This window comes from Silurus aristotelis, assembly GCF_946808225.1.
Source record: "Silurus aristotelis genome assembly, chromosome: 23".
Lineage (NCBI taxonomy): Eukaryota > Metazoa > Chordata > Actinopteri > Siluriformes > Siluridae > Silurus > Silurus aristotelis.
The window spans coordinates 19811314-19828813 of record NC_139596.1 but is presented as its reverse complement, the minus strand read 5'-3'; the positions used below and the strand labels follow the sequence as shown (position 1 = coordinate 19828813).

The 17500-nt window shown below is 45.6% G+C and overlaps 1 protein-coding gene across 1 annotated transcript in view; it reads right to left on the bottom strand.

Annotated features, from left to right (window-relative positions):
* Positions 1-17500, bottom strand: part of LOC310718516 (transmembrane protein 132C) — a 30064-nt gene that overhangs the window by 8029 nt on the left and 4535 nt on the right. Inside the window, exons 2-3 of the mRNA XM_083527397.1 lie at positions 15049-15254; positions 9337-9610 (exon numbers count right to left, since the gene is read on the bottom strand). Coding sequence (XP_083383523.1) covers positions 9337-9610; positions 15049-15212 — 438 coding nt within the window. The 5' untranslated portion in view covers positions 15213-15254. The remainder of the gene's footprint in view (positions 1-9336; positions 9611-15048; positions 15255-17500) is intronic.

Sequence of the window (17500 nt, the reverse complement as noted above, 5' to 3'; positions counted from 1 at the left end):
GTTGGTGGTGGAGTACATGTGTGTGTTTTGTGTGTGCTGGGTGTGGAGTGTGTGTATGTGTTTGTGTGTTGGTGGTGGAGTACATGTGTGTGTTTTGTGTGTGCTGGGTGTGGAGTGTGTGTATGTGTTTGTGTGTTGGTGGTGGAGTACATGTGTGTGTTTTGTGTGTGCTGGGTGTGGAGTGTGTGTATGTGTTTGTGTGTTGGTGGTGGAGTACATGTGTGTGTTTTGTGTGTGCTGGGTGTGGAGTGTGTGTATGTGTTTGTGTGTTGGTGGTGGAGTACATGTGTGTGTTTTGTGTGTGCTGGGTGTGGAGTGTTTGTATGTGTTTGTGTGTTGGTGGTGGAGTACATGTGTGTGTTTTGTGTGTGCTGGGTGTGGAGTGTGTGTATGTGTTTGTGTGTTGGTGGTGGAGTACATGTGTGTGTTTTGTGTGTGCTGGGTGTGGAGTGTGTGTATGTGTTTGTGTGTTGGTGGTGGAGTACATGTGTGTGTTTTGTGTGTGCTGGGTGTGGAGTGTGTGTATGTGTTTGTGAGTTGGTGGTGGAGTACATGTGTGTGTTTTGTGTGTGCTGGGTGTGGAGTGTGTGTATGTGTTTGTGTGTTGGTGGTGGAGTACATGTGTGTGTTTTGTGTGTGCTGGGTGTGGAGTGTGTGTATGTGTTTGTGTGTTGGTGGTGGAGTACATGTGTGTGTTTTGTGTGTGCTGGGTGTGGAGTGTGTGTATGTGTTTGTGTGTTGGTGGTGGAGTACATGTGTGTGTTTTGTGTGTGCTGGGTGTGGAGTGTGTGTATGTGTTTGTGTGTTGGTGGTGGAGTACATGTGTGTGTTTTGTGTGTGCTGGGTGTGGAGTGTGTGTATGTGTTTGTGTGTTGGTGGTGGAGTACATGTGTGTGTTTTGTGTGTGCTGGGTGTGGAGTGTGTGTATGTGTTTGTGTGTTGGTGGTGGAGTACATGTGTGTGTTTTGTGTGTGCTGGGTGTGGAGTGTGTGTATGTGTTTGTGTGTTGGTGGTGGAGTACATGTGTGTGTTTTGTGTGTGCTGGGTGTGGAGTGTGTGTATGTGTTTGTGTGTTGGTGGTGGAGTACATGTGTGTGTTTTGTGTGTGCTGGGTGTGGAGTGTGTGTATGTGTTTGTGTGTTGGTGGTGGAGTACATGTGTGTGTTTTGTGTGTGCTGGGTGTGGAGTGTGTGTATGTGTTTGTGTGTTGGTGGTGGAGTACATGTGTGTGTTTTGTGTGTGCTGGGTGTGGAGTGTGTGTATGTGTTTGTGTGTTGGTGGTGGAGTACATGTGTGTGTTTTGTGTGTGCTGGGTGTGGAGTGTGTGTATGTGTTTGTGTGTTGGTGGTGGAGTACATGTGTGTGTTTTGTGTGTGCTGGGTGTGGAGTGTGTGTATGTGTTTGTGTGTTGGTGGTGGAGTACATGTGTGTGTTTTGTGTGTGCTGGGTGTGGAGTGTGTGTATGTGTTTGTGTGTTGGTGGTGGAGTACATGTGTGTGTTTTGTGTGTGCTGGGTGTGGCGTGTGTGTATGTGTTTGTGTGTTGGTGGTGGAGTACATGTGTGTGTTTTGTGTGTGCTGGGTGTGGAGTGTGTGTATGTGTTTGTGTGTTGGTGGTGGAGTACATGTGTGTGTTTTGTGTGTGCTGGGTGTGGAGTGTGTGTATGTGTTTGTGTGTTGGTGGTGGAGTACATCTGTGTGTTTTGTGTGTGCTGGGTGTGGCGTGTGTGTATGTGTTTGTGTGTTGGTGGTGGAGTACATGTGTGTGTTTTGTGTGTGCTGGGTGTGGAGTGTGTGTATGTGTTTGTGTGTTGGTGGTGGAGTACATGTGTGTGTTTTGTGTGTGCTGGGTGTGGAGTGTATGTTTGTGTTTGTGTGTTGGTGGTGGAGTACATGTGTGTGTTTTGTGTGTGCTGGGTGTGGAGTGTATGTATGTGTTTGTGTGTTGGTGGTGGAGTACATGTGTGTGTTTTGTGTGTGCTGGGTGTGGAGTGTATGTATGTGTTTGTGTGTTGGTGGTGGAGTACATGTGTGTGTTTTGTGTGTGCTGGGTGTGGAGTGTGTGTATGTGTTTGTGTGTTGGTGGTGGAGTACATGTGTGTGTTTTGTGTGTGCTGGGTGTGGAGTGTATGTATGTGTTTGTGTGTTGGTGGTGGAGTACATGTGTGTGTTTTGTGTGTGCTGGGTGTGGAGTGTGTGTATGTGTTTGTGTGTTGGTGGTGGAGTACATGTGTGTGTTTTGTGTGTGCTGGGTGTGGAGTGTATGTATGTGTTTGTGTGTTGGTGGTGGAGTACATGTGTGTGTTTTGTGTGTGCTGGGTGTGGAGTGTGTGTATGTGTTTGTGTGTTGGTGGTGGAGTACATGTGTGTGTTTTGTGTGTGCTGGGTGTGGAGTGTGTGTATGTGTTTGTGTGTTGGTGGTGGAGTACATGTGTGTGTTTTGTGTGTGCTGGGTGTGGAGTGTGTGTATGTGTTTGTGTGTTGGTGGTGGAGTACATGTGTGTGTTTTGTGTGTGCTGGGTGTGAAGTGTGTGTATGTGTTTGTGTGTTGGTGGTGGAGTACATGTGTGTGTTTTGTGTGTGCTGGGTGTGAAGTGTGTGTATGTGTTTGTGTGTTGGTGGTGGAGTACATGTGTGTGTTTTGTGTGTGCTGGGTGTGGAGTGTGTGTATGTGTTTGTGTGTTGGTGGTGGAGTACATGTGTGTGTTTTGTGTGTGCTGGGTGTGGAGTGTGTGTATGTGTTTGTGTGTTGGTGGTGGAGTACATGTGTGTGTTTTGTGTGTGCTGGGTGTGAAGTGTGTGTATGTGTTTGTGTGTTGGTGGTGGAGTACATGTGTGTGTTTTGTGTGTGCTGGGTGTGAAGTGTGTGTATGTGTTTGTGTGTTGGTGGTGGAGTACATGTGTGTGTTTTGTGTGTGCTGGGTGTGGAGTGTGTGTATGTGTTTGTGTGTTGGTGGTGGAGTACATGTGTGTGTTTTGTGTGTGCTGGGTGTGAAGTGTGTGTATGTGTTTGTGTGTTGGTGGTGGAGTACATGTGTGTGTTTTGTGTGTGCTGGGTGTGAAGTGTGTGTATGTGTTTGTGTGTTGGTGGTGGAGTACATGTGTGTGTTTTGTGTGTGCTGGGTGTGAAGTGTGTGTATGTGTTTGTGTGTTGGTGGTGGAGTACATGTGTGTGTTTTGTGTGTGCTGGGTGTGAAGTGTGTGTATGTGTTTGTGTGTTGGTGGTGGAGTACATGTGTGTGTTTTGTGTGTGCTGGGTGTGGAGTGTGTGTATGTGTTTGTGTGTTGGTGGTGGAGTACATGTGTGTGTTTTGTGTGTGCTGGGTGTGAAGTGTGTGTATGTGTTTGTGTGTTGGTGGTGGAGTACATGTGTGTGTTTTGTGTGTGCTGGGTGTGAAGTGTGTGTATGTGTTTGTGTGTTGGTGGTGGAGTACATGTGTGTGTTTTGTGTGTGCTGGGTGTGGAGTGTGTGTATGTGTTTGTGTGTTGGTGGTGGAGTACATGTGTGTGTTTTGTGTGTGCTGGGTGTGAAGTGTGTGTATGTGTTTGTGTGTTGGTGGTGGAGTACATGTGTGTGTTTTGTGTGTGCTGGGTGTGGAGTGTGTGTATGTGTTTGTGTGTTGGTGGTGGAGTACATGTGTGTGTTTTGTGTGTGCTGGGTGTGGAGTGTGTGTATGTGTTTGTGTGTTGGTGGTGGAGTACATGTGTGTGTTTTGTGTGTGCTGGGTGTGGAGTGTGTGTATGTGTTTGTGTGTTGGTGGTGGAGTACATGTGTGTGTTTTGTGTGTGCTGGGTGTGGAGTGTGTGTATGTGTTTGTGTGTTGGTGGTGGAGTACATGTGTGTGTTTTGTGTGTGCTGGGTGTGAAGTGTGTGTATGTGTTTGTGTGTTGGTGGTGGAGTACATGTGTGTGTTTTGTGTGTGCTGGGTGTGAAGTGTGTGTATGTGTTTGTGTGTTGGTGGTGGAGTACATGTGTGTGTTTTGTGTGTGCTGGGTGTGGAGTGTGTGTATGTGTTTGTGTGTTGGTGGTGGAGTACATGTGTGTGTTTTGTGTGTGCTGGGTGTGAAGTGTGTGTATGTGTTTGTGTGTTGGTGGTGGAGTACATGTGTGTGTTTTGTGTGTGCTGGGTGTGAAGTGTGTGTATGTGTTTGTGTGTTGGTGGTGGAGTACATGTGTGTGTTTTGTGTGTGCTGGGTGTGAAGTGTGTGTATGTGTTTGTGTGTTGGTGGTGGAGTACATGTGTGTGTTTTGTGTGTGCTGGGTGTGGAGTGTGTGTATGTGTTTGTGTGTTGGTGGTGGAGTACATGTGTGTGTTTTGTGTGTGCTGGGTGTGAAGTGTGTGTATGTGTTTGTGTGTTGGTGGTGGAGTACATGTGTGTGTTTTGTGTGTGCTGGGTGTGAAGTGTGTGTATGTGTTTGTGTGTTGGTGGTGGAGTACATGTGTGTGTTTTGTGTGTGCTGGGTGTGAAGTGTGTGTATGTGTTTGTGTGTTGGTGGTGGAGTACATGTGTGTGTTTTGTGTGTGCTGGGTGTGAAGTGTGTGTATGTGTTTGTGTGTTGGTGGTGGAGTACATGTGTGTGTTTTGTGTGTGCTGGGTGTGGAGTGTGTGTATGTGTTTGTGTGTTGGTGGTGGAGTACATGTGTGTGTTTTGTGTGTGCTGGGTGTGAAGTGTGTGTATGTGTTTGTGTGTTGGTGGTGGAGTACATGTGTGTGTTTTGTGTGTGCTGGGTGTGAAGTGTGTGTATGTGTTTGTGTGTTGGTGGTGGAGTACATGTGTGTGTTTTGTGTGTGCTGGGTGTGGAGTGTGTGTATGTGTTTGTGTGTTGGTGGTGGAGTACATGTGTGTGTTTTGTGTGTGCTGGGTGTGAAGTGTGTGTATGTGTTTGTGTGTTGGTGGTGGAGTACATGTGTGTGTTTTGTGTGTGCTGGGTGTGGAGTGTGTGTATGTGTTTGTGTGTTGGTGGTGGAGTACATGTGTGTGTTTTGTGTGTGCTGGGTGTGGAGTGTGTGTATGTGTTTGTGTGTTGGTGGTGGAGTACATGTGTGTGTTTTGTGTGTGCTGGGTGTGGAGTGTGTGTATGTGTTTGTGTGTTGGTGGTGGAGTACATGTGTGTGTTTTGTGTGTGCTGGGTGTGGAGTGTGTGTATGTGTTTGTGTGTTGGTGGTGGAGTACATGTGTGTGTTTTGTGTGTGCTGGGTGTGGAGTGTGTGTATGTGTTTGTGTGTTGGTGGTGGAGTACATGTGTGTGTTTTGTGTGTGCTGGGTGTGAAGTGTGTGTATGTGTTTGTGTGTTGGTGGTGGAGTACATGTGTGTGTTTTGTGTGTGCTGGGTGTGAAGTGTGTGTATGTGTTTGTGTGTTGGTGGTGGAGTACATGTGTGTGTTTTGTGTGTGCTGGGTGTGGAGTGTGTGTATGTGTTTGTGTGTTGGTGGTGGAGTACATGTGTGTGTTTTGTGTGTGCTGGGTGTGAAGTGTGTGTATGTGTTTGTGTGTTGGTGGTGGAGTACATGTGTGTGTTTTGTGTGTGCTGGGTGTGAAGTGTGTGTATGTGTTTGTGTGTTGGTGGTGGAGTACATGTGTGTGTTTTGTGTGTGCTGGGTGTGAAGTGTGTGTATGTGTTTGTGTGTTGGTGGTGGAGTACATGTGTGTGTTTTGTGTGTGCTGGGTGTGAAGTGTATGCACACTGGCGATCAAAATTAGAGAACAATTTATAAACCATTGAACAATTCTGAAATAATGTCGTCTTCACTGCTCAACAGTTGAGGGAGTTTTTGTCGTGTCTATATCATGCTACCAGAACACCTTTTCCACAAAATAACTAAGCATTAAAAAAAAAACATTATTTTGCAGAAAACACACTGATCAAAATTAGAGAACAACAATGACTGTAGCATGGAAAAAGATTACAACAAAATGTTCTGAAGGTTACAACAGTCAGTAATTAGTAGGAAGTGTCCAGGCCTCTGCTCTGAATGACTTCAGCACATCTGCAGCCACAGGACAGCACCAGTCTCTCACACTGCTCTGGTGTGATTTTGGTCCACTCTTCTTCCAGTCTCCTCCACAGTTCGGTGACTGTAGTGGGTTTCTTGTCCATAACTTTGTCGGCAAGGATTTTTCAGAGGTTCTCTATTGGGTTGAGATCAGGACTCTGGGCAGGACATGGCATTATTTCAATGTTTTCAGTTTTAAGGAACTGCTTTACCCGTTTTGCTGTGTGACATGGAGCGTTGTCCTGCATGAACACTGCTGGCTGATTGGGTGATAAACGCAGGGAAGGAACCATATGTTGTTGAAGAAGGTTCTGATAAACATTTGCATTCACTCTGCCATGTAGCTGTATAAGAGGCCCAACTCCTGCTGCAGAACACATGCCCCAAACCATCACACTTCCTCCTCCACTTTTCACTGACTTCTTTACACACTTTGGGTTCAGTCTTTCTCCAGTTTGTCGCCGAACATAATGTTTCCCATCGGACCCAAATAAATTAAACTTGCTTTCATCACTGAAGTGAACTTTGGACCAGTTCTCCTCTGTCCACACAACATGCTCCTCAGCAAAGCTTAGTCTAGCCTTTTGATTCTTTCTGCTAATGAGAGGTTTGATCACTGCAGAGTGGCTTTCAGTCCAAATGTTCTTAAACATCGAGACACTGTATGACGAGACAGATCCTTACCCTGTTCAGCGCTGAACTGGTGAGCAATTCCAGCTGCAGTGTGGAAACGAAGCCCATTGAGATCCTCCGCAGGATCCTGTCCTCTCTTGTATTTGTCTTCCGTGGGCGACCAGCCTTCTTGGTGGACTTGAATGAGTTTGTGATGTTGTAAAGATTCAATATTTTTGAAATCACAGATTTGGAACGACCAACTTGTCTTGCTATGGCTGATTGGGTCGTCCCTTTGGCCTTCATCTGGACAACCTGCTGCCGGAGGCTTTCAGTCACTTTAGTACGGCGCACCATCTCGCAGAGTCGGTGAAACTGGAAGTTAGGCTGCCAGTTAAATAGGGGTTGCCAGATAATCAAGGAAATTAGCACCAGGTACCAGATTAACACCCATTAATGGGAGGAATCTGAAAGTGTTCTCTAATATTGATCAGTGTGTTTTCTGCTAAATAATGTTGTTGTTTTTAAATGTATTAGTTATTTTGTGGAGGTGTTCTGGTAGCATGGTATAGACACGACAAAAACTCCCTCAACTGCTGAGCAGTGAAGATCACATTATTTCAGAATTGTTCAACTGTTTATAAATTGTTCTGTAATTTTGATCGCCAGTGTATGTGTGTATATGTGTCGGTGGTGGAATGTGTGTGTGTGTGTGTGTGTGTGTGTGTGTGTGTGTGTGTGTGTGTGTGCGTGTGTGTGCGTGCGTGTGTTGTGTGTATGTGTAATTGCGATCTGTTACTTCTTTCTTAATTAAAACTCATTGTTTCTTTCACTCTTCTGTCTCTGAACTGCTGAACTTTGAACCCCATCTACACAACAACTACACAACAACTACATAATATCTACACAAAAACTACACAACAACTACATAATATCTACACAAAAACTTCACAACTACATAATATCTACACAACATCTACATAATATCTACACATCTACTCAACATCTACACAACATATACACATCTACCCAAGGTATACACAACATATACATATCTACACAACATCTACACATCATCCACACAACATATACACATCCACACAACAACTAAATACATACACAATATCTACACATCTACGCAGTATCTACTCAATATATATACAACATCTATAGACATCTACACAACAGAACCACAACAGTTACACAATATCTTCTCAAAATCTACACATCATTTACTTAACATCTACACATTTACACAACATCTCAACATCTACACAATATCTACTCAATATCTATGTCAGCCAGTCGAATGGTCCCTTCCGCTTCGGCGCCATTTTACAGTGTGCAGCGCCTGAACATCTGCCATCTTTCTTCAGTATAAATATATGTTGACCTTCGTTTTTGAGACCTTCCAGCTGTTCAGTTCCCTCCTGGAAAGCTTATTTTCATTTTTGCTTTGTTTTTTTTCACCATTTCTCGGACTCTTGGCTTCGGATTTGCCCTCCCCCCCATTGCTCGGTTTTTCCCGGATCTCTACCTCGATCTGTGTTCAGACACAGCTGCTTAACAAATACACATCTTCACAAAATCTACACATCTACGTTTTGAACTCCGAGGCTTAAACAATGAAGTGGCTAATTTATGGATTTTTCGTGGGTTTTTCCCGGTTTCACAAACTTCAAGCCAAAAAACTGAACCCCATAACATTAGACCAATGAAATCACAGAACGGGTTCAGGTGAACCAATGAAACTTTATATTAAATCAGATGCGCTCCCACTGAATCGGGCCGCACCACATCATAAATATGGATGATGTTCCTCTGAGGTTTGACCTGCCGCTCACTCGGACTGTCTACAGGAAACGTGAATCATTCGTCACGCTGAAAACAACCGGGCATGAAAACACACTTCACCTGTGTTCTGAGCTGCACGGCATCGGGAGAAAAGCTTCACCGATGGTGATTTTTAAACGCACGACGATGCCAAAAGATAAACTCTCGAGAGAAATAGTTGTGAAAGGAAGGAGGAAGACGAGCCGTGTAACAGACACTGTCTTTCATTAAAGCCTGTGTAAAGTTCATTAGTTTCAGTGTAGAGGTGCGGCTTATAGACAGGTGCGGCTTATAGACAGGTGCGGCGTATTTATGTTCAAAATAAACATCTTTGTCAAATTCAAATGCGGCTTATATTTGGGTGCGCTTTATAGTCCAGAAATTACGGTACTCAAATATACACCACATCTACACAACTTCTCAACAAATACACAATATCTACACATATTCTCAATATCTTTACATCTACACAATATTTACTCAACATCTAGACATCTATTCAATTCAATTCATGTTTATTTGTTTTGTGCTTTTAATAATGAACATTGTCTCAGAGCAGCTTTACACAGATACTGTGGTGATTAAAAGTGAAGATGTTCTTTATAAGTAAGTTTGTCCCTGATGAACAAGCCGGTGGTGACATTTACACAGCAGCCACACATCTACACAATATCTACCCAACATCTACACAAAATCTACACAACATCTACATATGTGTGTGTGTTTATGTGTGTTGGGGTGGAGTGTATATGTGTGTGTATATGTATGTTTGTGGGTTTGTGTGTTGGGATGGAGCGAACGCATGTGTGCATATGTATGTGTATGTGTTGAGTATGTGTATGTGTTGTGTGTGTATGTGTTGTGTGTGTGTGTGTATATATGTGTCTGTAAATACCTGTATGGTGGTGATGCCCAGGTCCCTCCCCATTAACACTCGTCCATCTGTGAGTCGTGCGATTCGCTCATCCTCCACTTTGAGGAAATCCAGCACTAGGTCAGTGATATCAGCTGACCAATCAGGGCCCAGCATGTGGATGAGGTCATCTGCGGGATCACTTGGCTCGGCCACAAGGTGTGTGAGAACACGAACGAGAGCGTACTGATACTGCAGTGTACAGCCCTTCCCCCTGCGCTCGTCATCTTCATCATCATCACTGTCCCGCGTCGGCCTGGGGTTATACACACACACACACACACACACACACACACTCTCAGTGCTTAACAATCAACACACACACACACACACACTATGCTCAATGTGCACTATGTTCTATGCTTTATGTTCAACATTTAACACACAAACACAAACTCAGTGCTTAATGATCAACACACACACCCACACTTGGTGCTCAACACACCCACAAACAAACACACACACATACACACTCTCTCACACACAGACACAAAGTTTATGTATACAGCTGTGTTCATCTATACGACAGCCAGACGCAGTTACGGTACAGAAATCATTCAACAACAAATCTGCATGATGATGTACTTAATAACCTTTGTGACCTCGGCTTGCTGCAACCTCGGCTACAAAGACCAGACCACCAGCCCTCGTTGTCGCCTGATGCCGGTGGCCAGAAGAGGGGACCTCAGAAGCGGTGCTCGAAAAAGCAGAAGCAAGGCAAGCAGGTGGGTGTCTGTGCTAGGCTAAAGGCTAACCCTAGCCAGCCGGCTCTTAAGTCCCTTATACTTTCAAACGTCTGCTTCTTGAACAATAAATTGGATTACATCAGACTCCAGCGGACCACGCGATGAGAGTTTAGAGACTGCTGCATCTTTGTTTTCACTGAGACGTGGCTCAGCGACAGAGTTCCGAATGCTGCCATCCAGCTACATGGGCTAGTCTATGCAGAGTTAACCCACGGAAGTTTGCTGGACCAGACAATGTTCCTGGCAGAGTGCTCAGGAAATGTGCAAAACAGATAGCGGATGTCTTCACTGACATCTTCAAAATCTCCCTGAGCAGCAACGTTGTTCCTAAGTGCCTCAAGATAATGACCATTGTCCCCATGCTGAAGAAGTCTACAGTCTCCAGCCTCAATGACTATCGTCCTTGTCGCACTCACACACATTGTAAGGAAGTGCTTCGAGATCATCATGTGGCTCATCAAGACCCAGCTTCCACCCTCACTGGACCCCATGCATTCCACTGACGATGACATCTCCACGACCCTTCATCTGGCCCTTACCCACCTAAACAACAAGGACATGTACGTACGAATGCTGTTCACAGAGTTCCGTTCAGCATTCAACACAATCATCTTTCAGCACCTGATTGACAAGTTGAGCCTACTGGCCCTTCAACAAATCCCTCTGTAACTGGATCCTGGAATTCCTGAATGGCAGACCTCAGTCTCCCATTTGGGGCCCCTAAGGGCTGTGTGCTCAGCCCACTGCTGTTTACTCTGCTGCCCGTGTAGCAATGCCTATCTCGAATCACATCATCAAGTTTGCCGATCAAACGTCAGTCTTAAGCCTGGATAAATAGGGAGGGTTGTGTTATGAAGTACAGCCAGCGTAAGACATGTCCCAAATAAAATATGTGCATCACGAATCAGAATTTCATACCGGATCGGTGGAGGCCTGGGTTACCAACGACCACCACAGGTATCGTTAGTCTGGTGGAAATTGGGCTACTGTTGGCAGAACGAGGAGAAGAAAAGGAGTGAAATGACTGGTAAAGGGCGAGAGGGAGCTGATATGATGGAGAGGAGAGAGGTAGATATGTTGTGTGTTCAGGAGACCAAGTGGAAAGGGAGTACAAGTGGAAAGGAAACATTGGAGGGGTTTAAACTGTTCTCTCATGGTGTGGATGGAAAGAGAAATGGTGTAGGGGGGGATTCTGAAGGAAGAGTACAGTAAGAGTGTAGTGGAGGTGAAGAGAGTTTCTGATAGGGTGATGAACGTGAAGCTGAAAGTTGAAGAGGTGATGATGAATGTCATCAGTGTTTATGCTCCACAAGTTGGCTGTGAGATGGAGGAGAAGGAAAAGTTCTGGAGTGAATTAGATGAAGTGGTAGAAGGTGAACGTAGGAATGAAAGATTGGTGATTGGTGCAGACTTTAATGGGCATGTAGATGAAGGGAACAGAGGTGATGAGGAGGTGATGGTAGGTATGGTTTTAAGGAGAGGAATGTGGAAGGGCAGATGGTGGTAGATTTTGCTAAAAGGATGGAAATGGCAGTGGTGAACACGTATTTTAAGAAGAAGGAGGATCATAGGGTGACGTATAAGAGTGGAGGAAGGTGCACACAGGTGGATTATGTTCTATGTAGGAGATGCAACCTGAAGGAGATTGGAGACTGTAAGGTGTTGGCAGGGGACAGTGTAGCTAGACAGCATCGGATGGTGGTCTGTAGGATGGTTTTGGAGGCAAAGAAAAAGAGGAGGAGAGTGAGGACTGAAAGAAGAATAAGATGGTGGAAACTGAAGGAGGAAGACTGTAGTGAGAGATTCAGGGAAGAGGTCAGACAGGAGCTCGGTGGTGGTAAAGAGGTGCTGGATGATTGTGGAACTCTCTCTCTCTCTCTCTCTCTCTCTCTCAGTCGAGTTAAACATGCTCCTGAGGTTCCAGTGATCACTGTTCCTGCCCCTCCCCCCCTTCGTGGATCTTCCCACTTCGTCCTGGTCTGCCTCTGGATAGTGTTCGCTTCGATTGGAGGCGACTCTGTGCAGCTTGGGACGGTTTCTCATCAACGCCTTGGGTGGTTCAATGAAATTCCGGAGTAAAAACGGGTGCTTTGAGGATGGATTGGACTGTAGTTAATGTCAACAGTCTGCTTCATTGACTCAGGACTTCTTTTCGCTTCTAATCACCATCACTGTACCCCGCAACATCGTATAAAAAACATCTGGAAATGAAAGGAAGACAAGAAGACATGGTGGTGGAATAAGGAGGTGCAGGAGAGCAGAAAGAGAAAGAGGTTGGAGAAACAGAATTGGGATCGACAGAGTGATGAGAAAAGTAGGCAGAAGAACAAGGAGGTGCAGCAGCAGGTGAAGAGGGATGTGGTGAAAGCGAAGGTAAAAAGGCATATGAGGAGCTGTAGGAGAAGTTGGACACTAAGGAAGGAGAAAAGGATTTGTAGTGATTGTCCAGGCAGAGGGACCGAGCTGGGAAGGATGTGCTGCAAGTTAGAGCAATAAAGGATGGAGAGGGAAATGTGTTGACTAGTGAGGAGAGTGTGTTGAGAAGATGGAGGGAGTATTTTGAGCAGCTGATGAACGGGGAAAATGTGAGAGAGAGAGAGAGAGAGAGAGAGAGAGAGAGAGAGAGAGAGAGAGAGAGAGAGAGAATGAGAGAGAGAGAAGGTTAGATGGTGTGGAGATGGTGTAGCAGAAAGTGGATAGGATTAGTAAGGAGGAAGTGAGAGCAGCGATTAAGAGAATGAAGAGTGGAAAGTCGGTTGGACCAGATGACATACCGGTAGAAGCGTGGAGATGTTTAGGAGAGATGCAGTGGAGTTTTGAACCAGACTGTTTAACAAGATGCCCGAGAAATGGAGAAGGAGTGTGCTGGTACTGATCATTAAAAATTAAGATATGCAGACCTGCAGTAACTAAAGGGGAATAAAGTTGATCAGTCACACCATGAAGTTCTGGGAAAGAGTAGTGGAAGCCAGGCTGAGAGAAGAGGTGACCATCTGTGAGCAGCAGTATGGTTTTAAGCCGGGGAATTATTTGCTTTGAGAATGTTGATGAAGAAGTATAGAGAAGGTCAGAAGGAGCTGCATTGTGTATTTGTGGATTTAGAGAAAGCATACGACAGGGTGGAGAGAGGAGTTGTGGTATTGTATGAGGAAGTCTGGTGTGTCAGAGAAGTATGTGAGGGGGTGGTGCAGGACATGTATGAGGACAGTGTGACAGCAGTGGAGTGTTCAGTAGGAACGACAGACTGGTTCAAGGTGGAGGTTGGACTGCATCAAGGATCGGCCTTGAGCCCTTTCCTGTTTGCAGTGGTGAAGGACAGGTTGAAGGACGAGGTCAGACAGGAGTCTCCGTGGACTATGATGTTTGCAGATGATGATGTTATTTGGGGTGAGAGTAGGGAGCAGGTGGAGAAGAGCCTGGAGAGGTGGAGGTACACGCTAGAGAGAAGGGGAATGAAAGTCAGTAGAAGTAAGACAAAGTACATGTGTGTGAATGAGAGGGAGGGCAGTGGAGTGATGCGGTTGCAGGGAGAAGAGGTGTTGTGCAAAGTAATAGAGAGTGTGTTAGAGAAGTGAAGAAAAGAGTGCAGGCAGGGTGGAGTGGGTGGAGAAGAGTGATAGCAGGAGTGATTTGTGATAGAAGAGTATCTGTGAGAGTGAAAGGGAAAGTTTATAGGACTGTGGTGAGACCTGAGATGTTGTATGGATTAGAGACAGTGGTATTGAGTAAAAGACAGGAGGTGGAGCTGGAGGTAGCAGAGCTGAAGATGTTGAGATGTTCATTGGGAGTGATGACGATGGACAGGATTAGAAATTAGTTTATTAGAGGGACAGCACATGTAGGACGTTCTCTCTTTTACATTACTGTATAATGATATTATACAGCAGGTTTACTGGTCGGTGCTATTTTTTATTGTGTGTTTTGTGTATTTGTCCCACACAGTCTTGGGTTGTCTGTTTTTACTGTTTTTGTCTGCACTGTTTTTCTGCAATGTTTTTGTTTGCACTCGGTTGCACACGATGCACTTTATGTGGTGAGGACACTTTCTTTAGTCCTAAACTCTGTTCTGTTGTGTAGCTTTATGTTGTGTGTTGTAGCTCTGTGTTGTTTATTGTAGCACCAGGGTTCTGGAGGAACGTTGTCTCATTTCACTGTGTACTGCATCAGATTTATATGGTAGAAATGACAATTAAAGCTTCTTGAATTGCCACACACACACACACACACACACACACACACACACACACACCCCTTATATTTACATATACACACACTTAACACTCACAATCACTCTCACAATCATTCTTAACACCAAGACACACTGCATTAAACTGAACTGAAAAGGTAATGCTAAATAGATGTATTAAAACTTATTTTGTGTGTGTGTGTGTGTGTGTGTGTGTGTGTGTGTGTGTGTGTGTGTGTGTGTGTTTGTGTGTGTGTGTGTGTATCTACCACCCTGTTCCATTTCCCACCGTGTAGGAAAGTGTTATTACTCAAAATTTCAGGCTCTCTCAAAGAGCAGTGTGCGTGCGTGTGTGCGTGTGTGTGTGTGTGTGTGTGTGTGTGTGTGTGTGTGTGTGTGTGTGTGTGTGTGGTGCCTTTAAAGCCACCAAGAGACAAAAATTGGGTAAATTGAAAAATGAGTCCAGCAGAGAGAGAGTGAAGGCCGATGGGAAGCTGGGATGATAATAACACACACACACACACACACACACACACACAAACACACTGCAGAGGGGAAATAAATGTGTTGACAGTGAATCCACTGTGGTTTAAATGACTGTGTGTGTGTCATGTTTGTGTGAGAGTGACTGGGCTACATCATGCTAACAACACCTCCCCCACCCTAAGCACACTACAAACACACACACACGCGCACACACACACACACACACACACACACACACACACACACACACACACACACACACACACACTTACACACCTCTTGTTTCCTGTGATTGGAACTCTCCATCCTTTCACCTGACTCAATTCCACATCAGAGACGTCGATCTGCAGTGGTAACCGTGGCACCCAGACGCTTAACTCTAATTGGCTGTTTAAGTATAGGTATGTAAAGTTCACCTGCACAGAGACACGCCCCCTCATCTCTTTACCATTTACATACACCTCATCACAGGCTGGAGACACCTGCAGACAGAGAGAGAGAGAGAGACAGAGGGGGGGGGGGGCATTAGGAATGTGAATCTCCTGCTTAAATCATCTCTGAACACCAGGAACTTTCTGCTCCCTGTGCAGGATGAAGATGTTGTGGCTCCACCACACAACACTCTAAGCCTCAATCACAATCACTCGGCATCTACTGCCTCCACATCTACTGCCTCTACTGCCTCTGCCTCCACCTCTGCTGCCTCTACTGTCTCTACTGCCTCTGGCTCTACTGCCTCCACCTGTACTGCCTCCACCTGTACTGCCTCTGCCTGTACTGCCTCTGCCTCTACAGCCCTGATGTGAGAGGAGAGTGTGAACGCAGTCCCTGGTGATCAGAATGATGTGGTTGAGGTTGATGGCAATTTCTGAGCCTCGCTTTGGGAAACACAACCTTCTAACCATACAGAGCAGCACTTCCTGCCGAATTCTACCCATTTAAGGTACACAAGGCAACGTTTCCTAAAATAAGTGTGAAAACCAGTGTGTATGGAGGTGTGTGTGTTTCAGTGTGAGTCTAACTGCGTGTTAGTGTGTGTGAGTGTGTATGGGTATAGCAGTTTGAGCATGTGTGTGTGGTTGGTGCAAATATGAGTGTGTGTGTGTGTGTGTGTGTGTGTGTGTGTGTGTGTGTGTGTGTGTGTGTGTGTGAAACCTGCTCTGGATCCATCAGACATCAACAACTACAGACCGGTATCACTTCTCTCCTTTCTTTCTAAATCTCTGGGACGCACTGTTTTCAACCAACTGTCTGTCTGTCTCTCACAGAACAACCTCCATGATCCGAACCAGTCTGGGTTCAAAGCGGCACATTCCACAGAGACGCCCTTTTGGCTGTTTCTGAGAAACTACATGCTGCTCTATCAGCCAAGCTGTCATCTGTACTTATCTTCCTGGACCTTTCAGCAGCATTTGACACAGTCAACCACAAGACTCTCTTATCTACCCTCAGGAGCCTCGGTATCTGCGGAACAGCATGGGAATGGTTTGCTTCGTACCTGGAAGGTCGCTCATACCAGGTAACATGGAGGGGATCCATGTTCTGCCCCGTGCAGACTCACCACTGGTGTCCCACAAGGCTCGGTACTTGGTCCCCTCCTTTTCTCCCTCTATACCCACTCCATTGGTGAAGTCATATCCTCACATGGGTTTTCTTACCAATGCTATGCAGATGACACTCAACTCATCTTTTCTTTCCCTCCATCAGATACCACAGCTTCCGCTTGGATCTCGGCATGCTTTTCAGACATATCTTTATAGATGAGTGCTCACCAACTAAAACTCAACCCCAGCAAAAGAGAACTGCTGGTCATCCCAGGTGATTCATCTCCAGGTCAAGATCTCCAAATAACACATGACTCCATAGTTACTTGGGGTAACTATGGACAATAAACTGTCCTTCTTCACACATGTCGCTAATGTTGCTCGTGCCTGTCGATTTCTTCTCTACAACATCTGAAGGATTCGACCATTTCTGTCCACACAGGCTGCCTAGGTTCTTGTTCAGACTCTTGTCATTTCAAGACTGGACTACTGCAGCTCTCTGCTGGCAGGTCTTCCCCTGAACGCTATTCGTCCACTGCAAATGATCCAAAACGCAGCTGCACGACTTTTGTTCAATCAGCCCAAGTTTTCCCACACCACCCCACTGCTGCTTCTTCACTGGCTTTCAGTAGGTATCAGATTCAAAACACTGATGCTTGCCTACAAGGCCAAAAATGGACCAGCACCGTCTTACCTCAGAGATCTCATCACATCTCGCACTGCACCACGCTGTCAAGCGACAGTTAAAGACCTTTATCTTCATGATATTAGGACATTCCAAGTTTGCTTTGAAGAATTCAAGAGTTATATTTATATGAAGTTTGTAATCTTGAGTACCAGTGTAGATTTATTCATTTATTATTACTAGAGCACTTTTGTACGTCACTCTGGATAAGGGCATCTGCTAAATGGCACAAATGTGAACGAGTGTGTGCGCGTATGGTGTAAATCAAATTGTGTGTTTGTCTGTGTGTGTATGTTGTAAATGTAAGTGTGTGTGTGTGTGTGTGTGTGTGTGTGTGTGTGTGTGTGTGTGTATGTCTGTGTGTGTATGGTGTAAATGTGTGTGTGTGTGTGTGTGTGTGTGTGTGTGTGTGTGTGTGTGTGTGTGTGTGTGTGTGTGTTGTGAATGTAAGTGTGTGTGTGTGTGTGTGTGTGTGTGTGTGTGTGTGTGTGTGTGTGTG